This window comes from Squalius cephalus, assembly GCF_949319135.1.
Source record: "Squalius cephalus genome assembly, chromosome: 12".
In the NCBI taxonomy this organism is placed as follows: Eukaryota; Metazoa; Chordata; class Actinopteri; order Cypriniformes; family Leuciscidae; genus Squalius; species Squalius cephalus.
Window position 1 is genome coordinate 38,327,950 of NC_137133.1, and position 13,867 is coordinate 38,341,816.

General features: G+C 35.3%; 1 protein-coding gene across 4 annotated transcripts in view; it reads left to right on the forward strand.

Annotated features, from left to right (window-relative positions):
• Positions 1-13,867, forward strand: part of LOC307168745 (MAM domain-containing glycosylphosphatidylinositol anchor protein 2) — a 192,416-nt gene that overhangs the window by 73,968 nt on the left and 104,581 nt on the right. For all 4 annotated transcript variants that reach the window (XM_079888980.1, XM_079888977.1, XM_079888978.1 and 1 more), the window contains exon 3: positions 10,061-10,235. In XM_079888980.1, the coding sequence (XP_079745106.1) occupies positions 10,061-10,235 (175 nt within the window). The remainder of the gene's footprint in view (positions 1-10,060; positions 10,236-13,867) is intronic.

Below are 13,867 nucleotides of genomic sequence, written 5' to 3' on the forward strand. Positions count from 1 at the left end.
GGTTCAAACGCCACCTGCCCGAATTTAATAAAAATATTATTTTTCATCACGTCATCCGCCCGATCCACGGTTTATCTGCATCTCTAGTGTGTGTGTGTGTGTGTGAGTTGGCTCGGCTCTCCCTCATGCAGTTTAATTGGTTGACATGCGTGTATGATTGACAGGAACAGAATGTGAGGCTGATCAGACAGTCGAAACGAATGTGTGTGTGCCTTTAGGCCTATATAATTATTTTTTTGTTGTTCTTTGAATTAGTGAGTAACTATTGATTATTGAGAATCAGTCATTATTTCATTATTACATAATGATTTAATTATTGTAGGCTATATTTTTAAAAATAGAGTCGGCTCTTCAGATATGCGAGCCAGCTCCCGACGTTCAACAAGAGCCGGCTCATTCGCGAACGACCCATCACTACTAATAACCATCACACACTAGATTATCTTCGCACAAATGCTGGTACTGTTAAGTATTCTGTGCAAAACGGTTCTTATGAATTTCTTAAACAACTTCCTGATGAATTTATTTTAAAATTCTGCAGTTTGTTCTCAAATAAAAAGAACATATGTTAAATTACACTGTTCATTGTTGTTTAACCAAACTTTAACCCTTGTGTTATGTTGGAATTCTGTGCACTCTCCTTATGGTTCGGGTCAAATTGACCCTAATTTGATTCAATACAATTCCTCAAAAATAACACTATGAAAAACAACAAAGATTCAGGTTCAAACTGTAAACTTTTAATATCAACATTTGTCAAATATTCCAAAATATATATATCTGAAGATATGATTTAATGAAAATGTTTTTTAACCATTTTTTAAAACTGTTTTGTTTTGACAAAATTTGAATATACATTATATTTATATATATTTGCATATACATTTTTTTTTTTTTTTTTTTTTGCTTATAACATCATAACTGAACAATTAATCAATTAATCTGAGCTCATTTTTCCTGCTGTCTATGTCGAAGTCTCAAGATATTTCAGATATCTTGAATATATAAATGAGAGCTTATTTTACTATCTGTGTCTGTCAAAGATTTTCATTTGTAATTTGCAATTAATTCTGAACACCATGATTTAGCTTTTTCAAGTGTGTTTGGTTTGGGTTAGAGCACTTTTAGATACACTTACACTTTAGAACTGGAGTTGATGCCCTGACATACATAAAATACATGTTTTTATTTTGTGTCTGTACAGTTGCTTTTGAATAGCTGCCTATGATGGTCAAATTGACCTGCGGACATCACAAACGTAATAGTAATTTTGTTTGTATATGTCAAAAAAAAAAAAAAACACCAGCATGTTGAAACTTTGCATGCATGTTCATGATGATAAATGTGAAAAAGTCACAAAATATCAAGAAAAAAAAAAGGTTTAATATTATTTCAGGTAGCTTGAAAAAATAAATGATAGGTAATTTTTACCATTTGTGGCTGACAAAATATTTTTTCTGTATTGAAATAAGTGTGGAAAACCTATTTTTTTAGCTTCATAAGGCAGTAAAAAAATAAAATAAAATATAACCAAGAAATGTTATTATTTTGGGTCCGTACAGTTGCCTTAGAGCGTTAAAATATGCGGGTCAAATTGACCTGCGAATATCACAAACGTAATAGTAATTTTGTTTGTATATGTCAAAAAAAAAAACACCAGCATGTTGAAACTTTGCATGCATGTTCATGATGATAAATGCGAAAAAGTCACAAAATATCAAGAAAAAAAAAAGGTTTAATATTATTTCAGGTAGCTTGAAAAAATAAATGATAGGTAATTTTTACCATCTGTGGCTGACAAAATATTTTTTCTGTATTGAAATAAGTGTGGAAAACCAAATTTTTAGCTTCATAAGGCAGTAAAAAAATAAAATAACAAAATATAACCAAGAAATGTTATTATTTTGGGTCCGTACAGTTGCCTTAGAGCGTTAAAATATGCGGGTCAAATTGACCCGCGAACATCACGAAAGTAACAGTAATTTTGTTTGTATATGTCAAAAAACACCAGCATGTTGAAACTTTGCATGCATGTTCATGATGATAAATGTGAAAAAGTCACAAAATATCAAGAAAAAAAACATAGGTTAACCAGTATTTCCAACAACTAGAAAATCTAAACGGGTCAAATTGACATACATAACACAAGGGTTAAGGTTTTCTGAAAATACATGTCTTTCCTATTAACCCACGTCCAAATAGCAATATAATACAATTCAATATTTTTTTCAGGGAAGGCATAAACCAACCATAGGGATAAGATTATATGATATCAAGGGGAATGTCTATACTTAAAAATCCTGGGTGTTGTGACACTGTTTTTGCTTTTAGATCAACAAATAATAGCCCAAAATGATTGTCTTGATAATGTCATGCATAAGACTTTTTTTCCCTGTCCTGGACTCGGTCTTGACTCGGACTCGAACCTCTTTGGACTTGGACTTGTCTTGGACTCGACAAAGGTGGTCTTGACTACAGCCCGATTGGCAGATATCTCTTTTTTTAAGCTTAAACACTTTTTTTTTTCTTTAGAAAACTGACTTTATATCTAAAGTCATTTTGCTTCTTAAGTAAATGATTTTCACATGTGGATCACGGGCAGTACTTTGCACATGGGAAACGTGGTTTTGGAACCGTTCGCATGTGAAATCCATGTGATCACATGTGGAAAACATGGAAAATTCATGTGGTTTGTCCTGAAAGAGTTGAATGTTTACATATTTGCACGAGATGATACAAGAACATCTTTTTTTGCATCATTTCAGATTGATCTCATTGACAACATTCAAGCTTTTCACGACCGTCTGTCGCCTGAGTTCGGTTGGAAGCCTGAGCCCGGGGGAAAAAGCTTTATAATACGCATTAGTCTTCACTAATGTTTCTTATCCAGAGCAGTTCATAGTAGAGTTTTAATCCAGAGCTTAAACTAAGAGCTTCTCCATTCATGAATCTTCACTTTTGCCTGTTAAGCGTTGATGGCTATACGTGACGAGACATATTAAAATGAATTTAAGAGCAAATTTCAGTCTGTTCCTTATACAAATCTTCATGTGGCTTCAGAAATAGTGCACTATTGTGTTGTACTGAGTTAGTTAGTAGTGTGTTAAACTGGCGGTTATGGGAAGGGGCGGGGCATTTCCCAAACACACTCGAAGCGCTCGACCAATCACAACACACTGCTTCAGCCGACCAATCAGAGCACAGTGTGCTTTTCAGAAGGAGGGGCTTCATAGAGACAGGAAGTGAACAGAGCGTTACTGACAGACTGGGAAGAGAGGAGCCGCAACAATGGAGAATATGAGGAGAATAATCAACATTCAAGCAGGAAAACCTGTTCTAGTAGAGCCTGAAACAACATCAAGAGTTTGTGAAAGAGTGTAATAGGTCCTCTTTAAACACCATGTCTGAAATTACACTGTTTAAGGCATATTCTTTTTCTCTCAGCAGTTTCAGGGCTTTATTTTGTTGCTATTTCCGTGGCTGGGTTTCCGGCTCGTCTTTGTTGAATCTTCTCACAAAGATCACGGCCGACTCAATTCATATTCACAGCAACACCTCAGTTTGAAATGACTGTCAGATTAATCACGAAGCGCCGACAGTGAGGATTACGAGTCTGTCTGTCCTCTCAGGCTTCGGCTTTCACACAGAAACATCATGTTGTGTGTTAAATACGCAAATACTTCCCTCACGTGTCTTCTCTTCAGAGATCACATGGAGTCGTCCGTGTGTCTAATTGCCCTAAAAAATATGAATACAGACTTATGTTTGTGAAGTTTAACTTTCCTGTTTGAGCTGACTGTGTGTGGTGGATTTGCTAATGCAATCACTAAACATACATTTAATAATAACTCGCAAAAAGTTTGGGGTTGGACACATTTTTTGATGTTTACAGTAAAAATTGTGAAATATTATTCTAGTGTAAATCATCAGTTTTCTATGTGAATATATAGTAAAGTGTAATTTATTCCTGTGATCAAAGCTGAATGTTCAGCATCATTACTCCAGTCTTCAGTGTCACACGATCCTTCAGAAATCACTCTAATATGATGATCTGATGATTAAGAAACATTTATGATTATTATCAGTGTTGAAAACAGTTGTGCTGCTTTATATTTTTGTTTTCATGTAATTTTTTTTTTTTGGATTCTTTGATAAATATAAAGTTCAAAAGGACAGAATTTACTGCAAACCTCATTCTCATAAATCTGGATTCAGTATTTTATTATTTGGCTCCAGGCTAAAACAGTCTGAAATATTGTAATTCAATTAAATAAATTAATATTTCTCTTTTGTTCAAACCAAAATCAGTTGTTGGCTTTATAGAATAAGATACTTGATGCTCAAGTTATGAATCGTGGTGAATGTTAATGCATCAATGCTTCGCTTGAACGATTATTGATCTTGAACAGTCCATAAACCATATTTTCCCCCAGAGGTTAAAATCATAGGACTGATGAATGAGTTCATAAACAGAAAACAGAGCCGCCTTTTACGTGTCCTGACTTTCCCAAGATCCCATGACTGGGATGTTCAATCCCCATCCGATCCTCCCCTCGCTTCCACAGGAACACGACGTTTGATCTGCCGTCGACTGGGACGTGACGCTGAATTGAAGTGAATGGCAGCATGCGGTTCACCTTGTCACTCGGCTTGAATACACAACGTCTTAGCATTGCTAAATTGACATTGGCATTGTCAAACGGAAATGGCGAGGAGGGGTTCCCAGAGGACTCGCGCTGGCATTTGTTTGACAAACGAGTGAGTGTGACATAGTGCCACAGCATCTGCACACACACGACGAGCACACACACACGACGAGAGATGCAACAGAACCCTCGTGGAAAAGAAGAGAGCTTCAACGCATTGATGTGCACTTCAAATTTAAAGTTAGAGTTTAAAAAATGAAATAAAAGGCACATCGTGCCCAAATTGTTCTGAATTGTTTCATGCATATAATCCTGTTAATAGTGTCCTATGTGAACATGTTCTGCATTTATTTTCCCTAGATTAAAAAGTTCGTCGAGATAAACTTTAAGTTGGCTTGAGAAAGTTTGGACTGGAAAGTTTGAAGTTTAAAGTAGTTTGAAGATTAAAGTAGTTTGAAGTTTAATTTAGTTTAACGTTTAATTTAGTTTAAAGTTTAAAGAAGTTTGAAGTTTAATTTAGTTTACAGTTTAAAGTAGTTTGAAGTTTATAGTTTAAAGTTTAAATTAGTTTGAAGTTTAAAGTAGTTTAAAGTTTGAAGTAGGTTAAAGTTAAAAAGTTGCTAGGGTGTTTCTAGTGGGTTACTAAGGTGTTCTGGGTGGTTGCTAGGTGGTAGCTGGGGTATTCTGGATGGTTGCTAGGCGGTTGCTAGGGTGTTCTGGGTGGTTGCTATGGTGTTGCTAGGTGGTTGCTAGGGTATTCTGGTTGGTTGCTAGGCGGTTGCTAGGGTGTTTTGGGCGGTTGCTAGGGTGTTCTGGGTGGTTGCTATGGTGTTGCTAGGCGGTTGCTAGGGTATTCTGGGTGGTTGCTAGGCGGTTGCTAGGGTGTTCTGGGTGGTTGCTATGGTGTTGCTAGGCGGTTGCTAGGATATTCTGGGTGGTTGCTAGGAGGTTGCTAGGGTGTTTTGGGTGGTTGCTAGGCGGTTGCTAGGGTGTTCTGGGTGGTTGCTAGGGTGTCCTGGGGTGGTTGCTATGCTGTTGCTAGGTGGTTGCTAGGGTATTCTGGTTGGTTGCTAGGGTGTTCTGGGTGGTTGCTAGGCGGTTGCTAGGGTGTTCTGGGTGGTTGCAATGCTGTTGCTAGGGTGTTCTGGGTGGTTGCTAGGTGGTTGCTACGGTGTTTTGGGTGGTTGCTAGGCGGTTGCTATGGTGTTCTGGGTGGTTGCTATGGTGTTGCTAGGCGGTTGCTAGGGTATTCTGGGTGGTTGCTAGGTGGTTGCTAGGGTGTTCTGGGTGGTTGCTATGCTGTTGCTAGGTGGTTGCTAGAGTATTCTGGTTGGTTGCTAAGGTATTCTGGGTGGTTGCTTGGCGGTTGCTAGGCTGTTCTGGGTGGTTGCTATGGTGTTGCTAGGCGGTTGCTAAGGTATTCAGGGCGGTTGCTATGGAGTTGCTTGGGACCTGGAAGCTTTAAACTTAAGAAGTTTAACCTGTTAACCGTTGCCAGTGCGCCCGAGGCGTTTTTTTTTATATAGTTCAAAGTTACAATCAGATTTAATTTTATACCTTGACAAACTATACATCATTAAAAAGATATAAGACTCAAGTTTCAGTATTTGACCACTATTGTATTCTGAGAAACTTATAGCGACAGTTATTTCTTAATCTGTGTCAGGAGTTATGAAATGAAAAAATGAGTCGATACCTTTAATATGAATTATGCGCGTCAGCCGCTTTCATTCATAAAAAACTCCCGTGCTGTCGTCATGACAGCGATTCACAAAACAACGTCCCTCAGGGCTTTAGCTCAAAAATGTGCAGATTTGGAGAAATATTGATATATTATCATAGGTTTACATCAGATTTCTATAGACAGGAATAATATTTATTGAATTTATACCCAAATGCGTCGATGTAATCATTATGAGGGTGGGTGGTGGTGATGGCGCAGTGGATAAGACACAAGCCTTTGGTGTGAGAGACCCGGGTTCGAATCCACTGTGAGACACCAATGTGTCCCTGAGCAAGACACTTAACCCCTAGTTGCTCCAGAGGCGTGCGACCTCTGACATGTATAGCAATTGTAAGTCGCTTTGGATAAAAGCGTCAGCTAAATGAATAAATGTAAATGTAAATGTAAATGAGCGCTTAGATACTCTGATACTGTGTTTTCAATTCATACCAATAGCCTGAGGGCGCTATATGCACAATAATAGTCCATATATGGAACATGAAGAAGAGCCATGATCATGTGACATTCCAGGACGTCACTGATACACACAAAGCTACAGAGATCGCGCTGTAGCATGCAGATAAAGATGTTTTGAAGACAATAAACATGATTGCAATGATGGTTTCAGTACAAAAACTGCTAAACTTTGACAAAAAATAACTTCTATTGTTATAATTGTGATTTCGTAATTTGTAGATATGAATCTAACTGTTAGAACTTGTGAAAAGATGTCTTTTAGTTTTAAACTTTTAGTACGTTTAGAGCTCTGCAGCCATCTACTGGTTAAAGGGATTATTTATTTATTTATTTTTTACTTTTAAAACTGCATTTTCCAAAAGATGGGCAAAAAATCTTATACTAAATCATGTCAAATTATCCATGTTATCCCCATGAATGAAATTTGGAAATGTGGGCATTTTACAAGGTGAATTTTAAATTTTCTTACTTTTTATTTTTTATTTTTTTTTATAAAAACCTATTTAAAAAAAATATATATTTTTTTTTTTATATAAATTTGATGGAGTAAAAATGTCCAAATGTGGAGTAAAAACATTAATAAACGGAGTAAAATTACATTTGTTTAAATATATATATAGGCTATATATATATATTGTTACAAAATTACATTTTGATGCCTGGGGTCTCTGAGATATGCACTTACAAAATTACTATAGTTGCCATTTGGACTTTTGACTAAGTATGCAAAAAACTATAGATCTCTTGTAAGATTTGTTTTGTTTGGATGATTCTAGAGACCTTCATGATTATGTAGATATATATATATATATATATATATATATATATATATATATATGTCAATAAAATATACTTATTAGTAACATGAAAATGACCTTTCTTTGGGAGGGTTTGCCTTCGCCATGCTTCCTGGAAGTAGGGGTAGGAAGTTGACAGCCTCATGTGACAGGAAGCAAGTGAATGCCTATTTTTTTTCTTGAAATCCTTTATTTGGTTGTTTGCTTGCATGTCATTGAGACATAGAACAAGGATAACATCTAGAAAAATACTTACAAAAGGAAAATGACAACTATACACTGCGGCAACTATAGTTAAATGGGTTGAACTTAAAGAGAAGAGTACACTTTCATGAAAAGTACACTTTTAAAAAGTGCACTTTGCAATCATTTCAGATTAAGTTTTACTTCAAAGTATATTTATGTGTTAATAATCTTATGTCGTGCTTTAAAGAAGTGTTAAAGCACATGTAAAATACTTGATTGTAATTTTAACTGTAGAGTGTTATTTGATGGTACATTTCAAGTTAATATATCTTAACTTCATCGTAACAAATATATTTAAATATATGACACAACTTTCCATAGAAATGTCATATTTTAGCTTACCATAAATGTTTGTCAGTACATTTGTCAGTACTAACCATATTTTAAAGACAATAGAGTAAATTCTTTTAAATTATGTTATTTTGTAAAAAAAAATTTTTTTTTTTTACGAGGGAATGTCAGGATCGAGAACTACAAACAAAACATCCTGGAAACAAATGGTTTTCGGGACATTCGGTTTACGAGTTTCTTCCAAATCTCGTCCCTGCTTGTGACGGTTGTTAGGCCTTAAATACGCTTGTGACAAAAGCAAAAAGCATCTAAGCATCTAGTTTAATTCACAACGTGATTCATCGCTTTCAAGGTCGGGTCGCTGGAGTTTCATTCTCAGTGTTTATCAGTGTTTATCAGTGCATCAGACCCGCGCTCCAGATTCATTCTGACACACAAGCTTTGCCTCGCAGTGCGTGGAGTGTGGGTGGTTTATAGATGTGCTGTTGGGTTGTATAAAGAGATGCGCAAAATATTGTTTCTGTTGCATTTGCATTTATTATGAGGGTCTAAAATCTGGAGCTTTAAGGGTTAGGTAAACAGGGTAAAAATGTTAACTACTATCTTGATATCAGCAAACTTCCACAGTTGATCAACCACAGTGCATCAAGTCAAGTGATTTGCATCACAAGTTTTATAAAATGTTATGTGTGTACATGCAAATGAGGCATTATCTAATCAAATATGCACTAATTTCCAAAAAAAGATATCTGAACAGTGAGTTTCAAAATTCTTGTTGGCATTTTAGAGTTAAAGGTTTTTACAGACTGGGTTTTGGAAATCTCTTTTCATCACTTCATAAATCAGAAAATACTGTCACATACCAGAATTTGTTTTTGCTTTTAGGAATAAAGTGTCAAATAAATATCAAGTGAATGGTATATGAACAAACCCCTCAGTAAAACCCTTCAGAATATATGAATAAAGCTGTAAGATGCTAGTGCTGCTGAAGTGGAGATAAAAACCTTTTAAGGATATGTAGTGCAATTGAAATCTACAGACGCAAATAGATAAAGTGCAATAAAATCTTACATTTTTGGATGTTTTTTTCCACTAGTCTTAAAGAAGATATAGTATGGATGCAAAATAGAGCAAAATCTCCAAATTGACCAGTGAAAAAACTTGATCTGTAGTGTTTGCTAAGAGCAGAATACAAGTGTTGAAGTTTTGAATAATGAGTGAAATGGTGCGATTAGAGATTTAAGTCATTTTCTGGTTACACTTTATTTTAAGGTGTCATTGTTACAGTGCAATTATACATTTAAGTACTGAGTAATATTAATAAACAGCATGTACTTACTATAGGGTTAGGGTAGGATGTGGTTGAGGGTTAGTTGCATGTATATTATGCATAATTTACTGTTATTACTATGGTAAGTACATGTAACATACTGTATGTGAACCTAAATGTGATACATACTATAAAAGCTGAATAAATAAGCTTTGCATTGATGTGTGGTTTGTTAGGATAGGACAATATTTGGCTGAGATCCAACTATTGTAAATCTGGAATCTGAAGGTGCAGAAAAATCGAAACGTTGAGTAAATCTCCTTTAAAGTTGGTCATTTATGTTGGCGATTGTGCTGCATTCACTCACAGAAATACATGTTTTATATATTTACAGTAGGAAATTTACTAAATATCTTCATGGAACATGATCTTTACTTAATATCCCAATGATTTTTGGTATAAAAGAAAAATCGATAATTTTGACCCATACAATGTATTGTTGGATATTGCTACAAATATACCCGTGTGACTCGTGACTGGGTCTGTGATCCAGGGTCACATACAAGGACACTGTAAAATAAAGTGTTACCCACTTTTCTTTCTCATGCAGATTCGATGGACCAAGACGGCGGGCAGCGTTTCGGACCGATTCCAGGACTCGAGCGTGTTCAACGAAACCCTCCACATCTCGAAGATCCAGAGACACCAGGGCGGACGGTATTACTGTAAGGCCGAGAACGGACTGGGTTCCCCGGCCATCAAGTCCATCAGGGTGGACGTCTACTGTGAGTTCATCTCTATTGAGTTTCTTCTCAATGTTCTGTGGAGAAATACCAGCTAACAAATATGTGTTCTAATAACATTCAGCTAATCTTCCCATTAAAGGGATAGTTCACCCAAAAATGAACATTAGCCCATTATTTACTCACCCTGAACTCATCCTAGGTGTGTATGACTTTCTTCTTGCGCTTTACACTTAACTGGAATCCGTATGTTCGTTTGGCTGGAAGCTAGTTATTTTACTTTATAAACTTTTAAATATGGATATTTTTCTTACACAAATGCATCGCTTTGCTTCAGAAGGCCTTAAATGCACTTGTATCATGGATAGATGGACTTTTATCATGGATAGATGGACTTTTATGATGGATAGATGGACTTTTATGATGGATAGATGCACTTATATCATGGATAGATGCACTTTTATGATGGATAGATGGACTTTTATGATGGATAGATGGACTTTTATCATGGATAGATGGACTTTTATGATGGATAGATGGACTTTTATGATGGATAGATGGACTTTTATCATGGATAGATGGACTTTTATGATGGATAGATGCACTTTTATCATGGATAGATGGACTTTTATCATGGATAGATGGACTTTTATGATGGATAGATGCACTTTTATCATGGATAGATGGACTTTTATCATGGATAGATGGACTTTTATCATGGATAGATGCACTTTTATGATGGACAGATGCACTTTTATCATGGATAGATGCACTTTTATGATGGATAGATGCACTTTTATGATGGATAGATGCACTTTTATAATGGATAGATGCTCTTTTATGATGGATAGATGGACTTTTATCATGGATAGATGGACTTTTATGATGGATAGATGCACTTTTATGATGGATAAATGCACTTTTATCATGGATAGATGCACTTTTATGATGGATAGATGCACTTTTATGATGGATAGATGCACTTTTATCATGGATAGATGCACTTTTATAATGGATAGATGCTCTTTTATGATGGATAGATGGACTTTTATCATGGATAGATGGACTTTTATGATGGATAGATGCACTTTTATGATGGATAGATGCACTTTTATCATGGATAGATGCACTTTTATGATGGATAGATGCACTTTTATGATGGATAGATGCACTTTTATCATGGATAGATGGACTTTTATCATGGATAGATGGACTTTTATCATGGATAGATGCACTTTTATGATGGACAGATGCACTTTTATCATGGATAGATGCACTTTTATGATGGATAGATGCACTTTTATGATGGATAGATGCACTTTTATAATGGATAGATGCTCTTTTATGATGGATAGATGGACTTTTATCATGGATAGATGGACTTTTATGATGGATAGATGCACTTTTATGATGGATAGATGCACTTTTATCATGGATAGATGCACTTTTATGATGGATAGATGCACTTTTATGATGGATAGATGCACTTTTATCATGGATAGATGCACTTTTATAATGGATAGATGCTCTTTTATGATGGATAGATGCACTTTTATCATGGATAGATGCACTTTTATGATGGATAGATGCACTTTTATGATGGATAGATGCACTTTTATGATGGATAGATGCACTTTTATGATGGATAGATGCACTTTTATGATGGATAGATGCACTTATATCATGGGTAGATGCACTTTTATCATGGATAGATGGACTTTCATGATGGATAGATGCACTTTTATGATGGATAGATGCTCTTTTATGATGGATAGATGCACTTTTATGATGGATAGATGCTCTTTTATGATGGATAGATGCACTTTTATGATGGATAGATGCTCTTTTATGAAGGATAGATGCTCTTTTATGATGGATAGATGCACTTTTATGATGGATAGATGCACTTTTATGATGGATAGATGCACTTTTATGATGGATAGATGCACTTATATGATGGATAGATGCTCTTTTATGATGGATAGATGCACTTTTATGATGGATAGATTCACTTTTATGATGGATAGATGCACTTTTATGATGGATAGATGCACTTTTATGATAGACAGATGCACTTTTATGATGATAGATGCACTTTTATGATGGATAGATGCACTTTTATGATGGATAGATGCACTTTTATGATGTACAGATGCACTTTTATGATGGATAGATGCACTTTTATGATGGACAGATGCACTTTTATGATGGACAGATGCACTTTTATGATGGATAGATGCACTTATATCATGGATAGATGCACTTTTATGATGGACGGATGCACTTTTATGATGGATAGATGGACTTTCATGATGGATAGATGCACTTTTATGATGGATAGATGCACTTTTATGATGGATAGATGCACTTATATCATGGATAGATGCACTTTTATCATGGATAGATGGACTTTCATGATGGATAGATGCACTTTTATGATGGATAGATGCTCTTTTATGATGGATAGATGCTCTTTTATGATGGATAGATGCACTTTTATGATGGATAGATGCACTTTTATAATGGATAGATGCACTTATATGATGGATAGATGCTCTTTTATGATGGATAGATGCACTTTTATGATGGATAGATTCACTTTTATGATGGATAGATGCACTTTTATGATGGATAGATGCACTTTTATGATGGACAGATGCACTTTTATGATGATAGATGCACTTTTATGATGGATAGATGCACTTTTATGATGGATAGATGCACTTTTGTGATGTACAGATGCACTTTTATGATGGATAGATGCACTTTTATGATGGATAGATGCACTTTTATGATGGATAGATGCACTTTTATGATGGACAGATGCTCTTTTATGATGGATAGATGCTCTTTTATGATGGATAGATGCTCTTTTATGATGGATAGATGCACTTTTATGATGGACAGATGCACTTTTATGATGGATAGATGCACTTTTATGATGGATAGATGCTCTTTTATGATGGATAGATGCACATTTATCATGGATAGATGCACTTTTATGATGGATAGATACACTTTTACAATGGATAGATGCACTTTTATCATGGATATATGCACTTTTATAATGGATAGATGCTCTTTTATGATGGACAGATGCACTTTTATCATGGACAGATGCACTTTTATGATGGATAGATGCACTTTTATGATGGATAGATGCACTTTTATCACGGATAGATGCACTTTTATGATGGATAGATGCACTTTTATGATGGACAGATGCTCTTTTATAATGGATAGATGCTCTTTTATGATGGACAGATGCACTTTTATCATGGATAGATACACTTTTATGATGGATAGATGCACTTTTATGATGGATAGATGCTCTTTTATGATGGACAGATGCACTTTTATCATGGATAGATACACTTTTATGATGGATAGATGCACTTTTATGATGGACAGATGCACTTTTATGATGGACAGATGCACTTTTATGGTGGATAGATGCACTTTTATGATGGATAGATGCTCTTTTATGATGGATATATGCTCTTTTATGATGGATAGATGCTCTTTTATGATGGATAGATGCTCTTTTATGATGGATAGATGCACTTTTATGATGGATAGATGCACTTTTATAATGGATAGATGCACTTATATGATGGATAGATGCACTTTTATAATGGATAGATGCACTTATATGATAGATAGATGCACTTTTA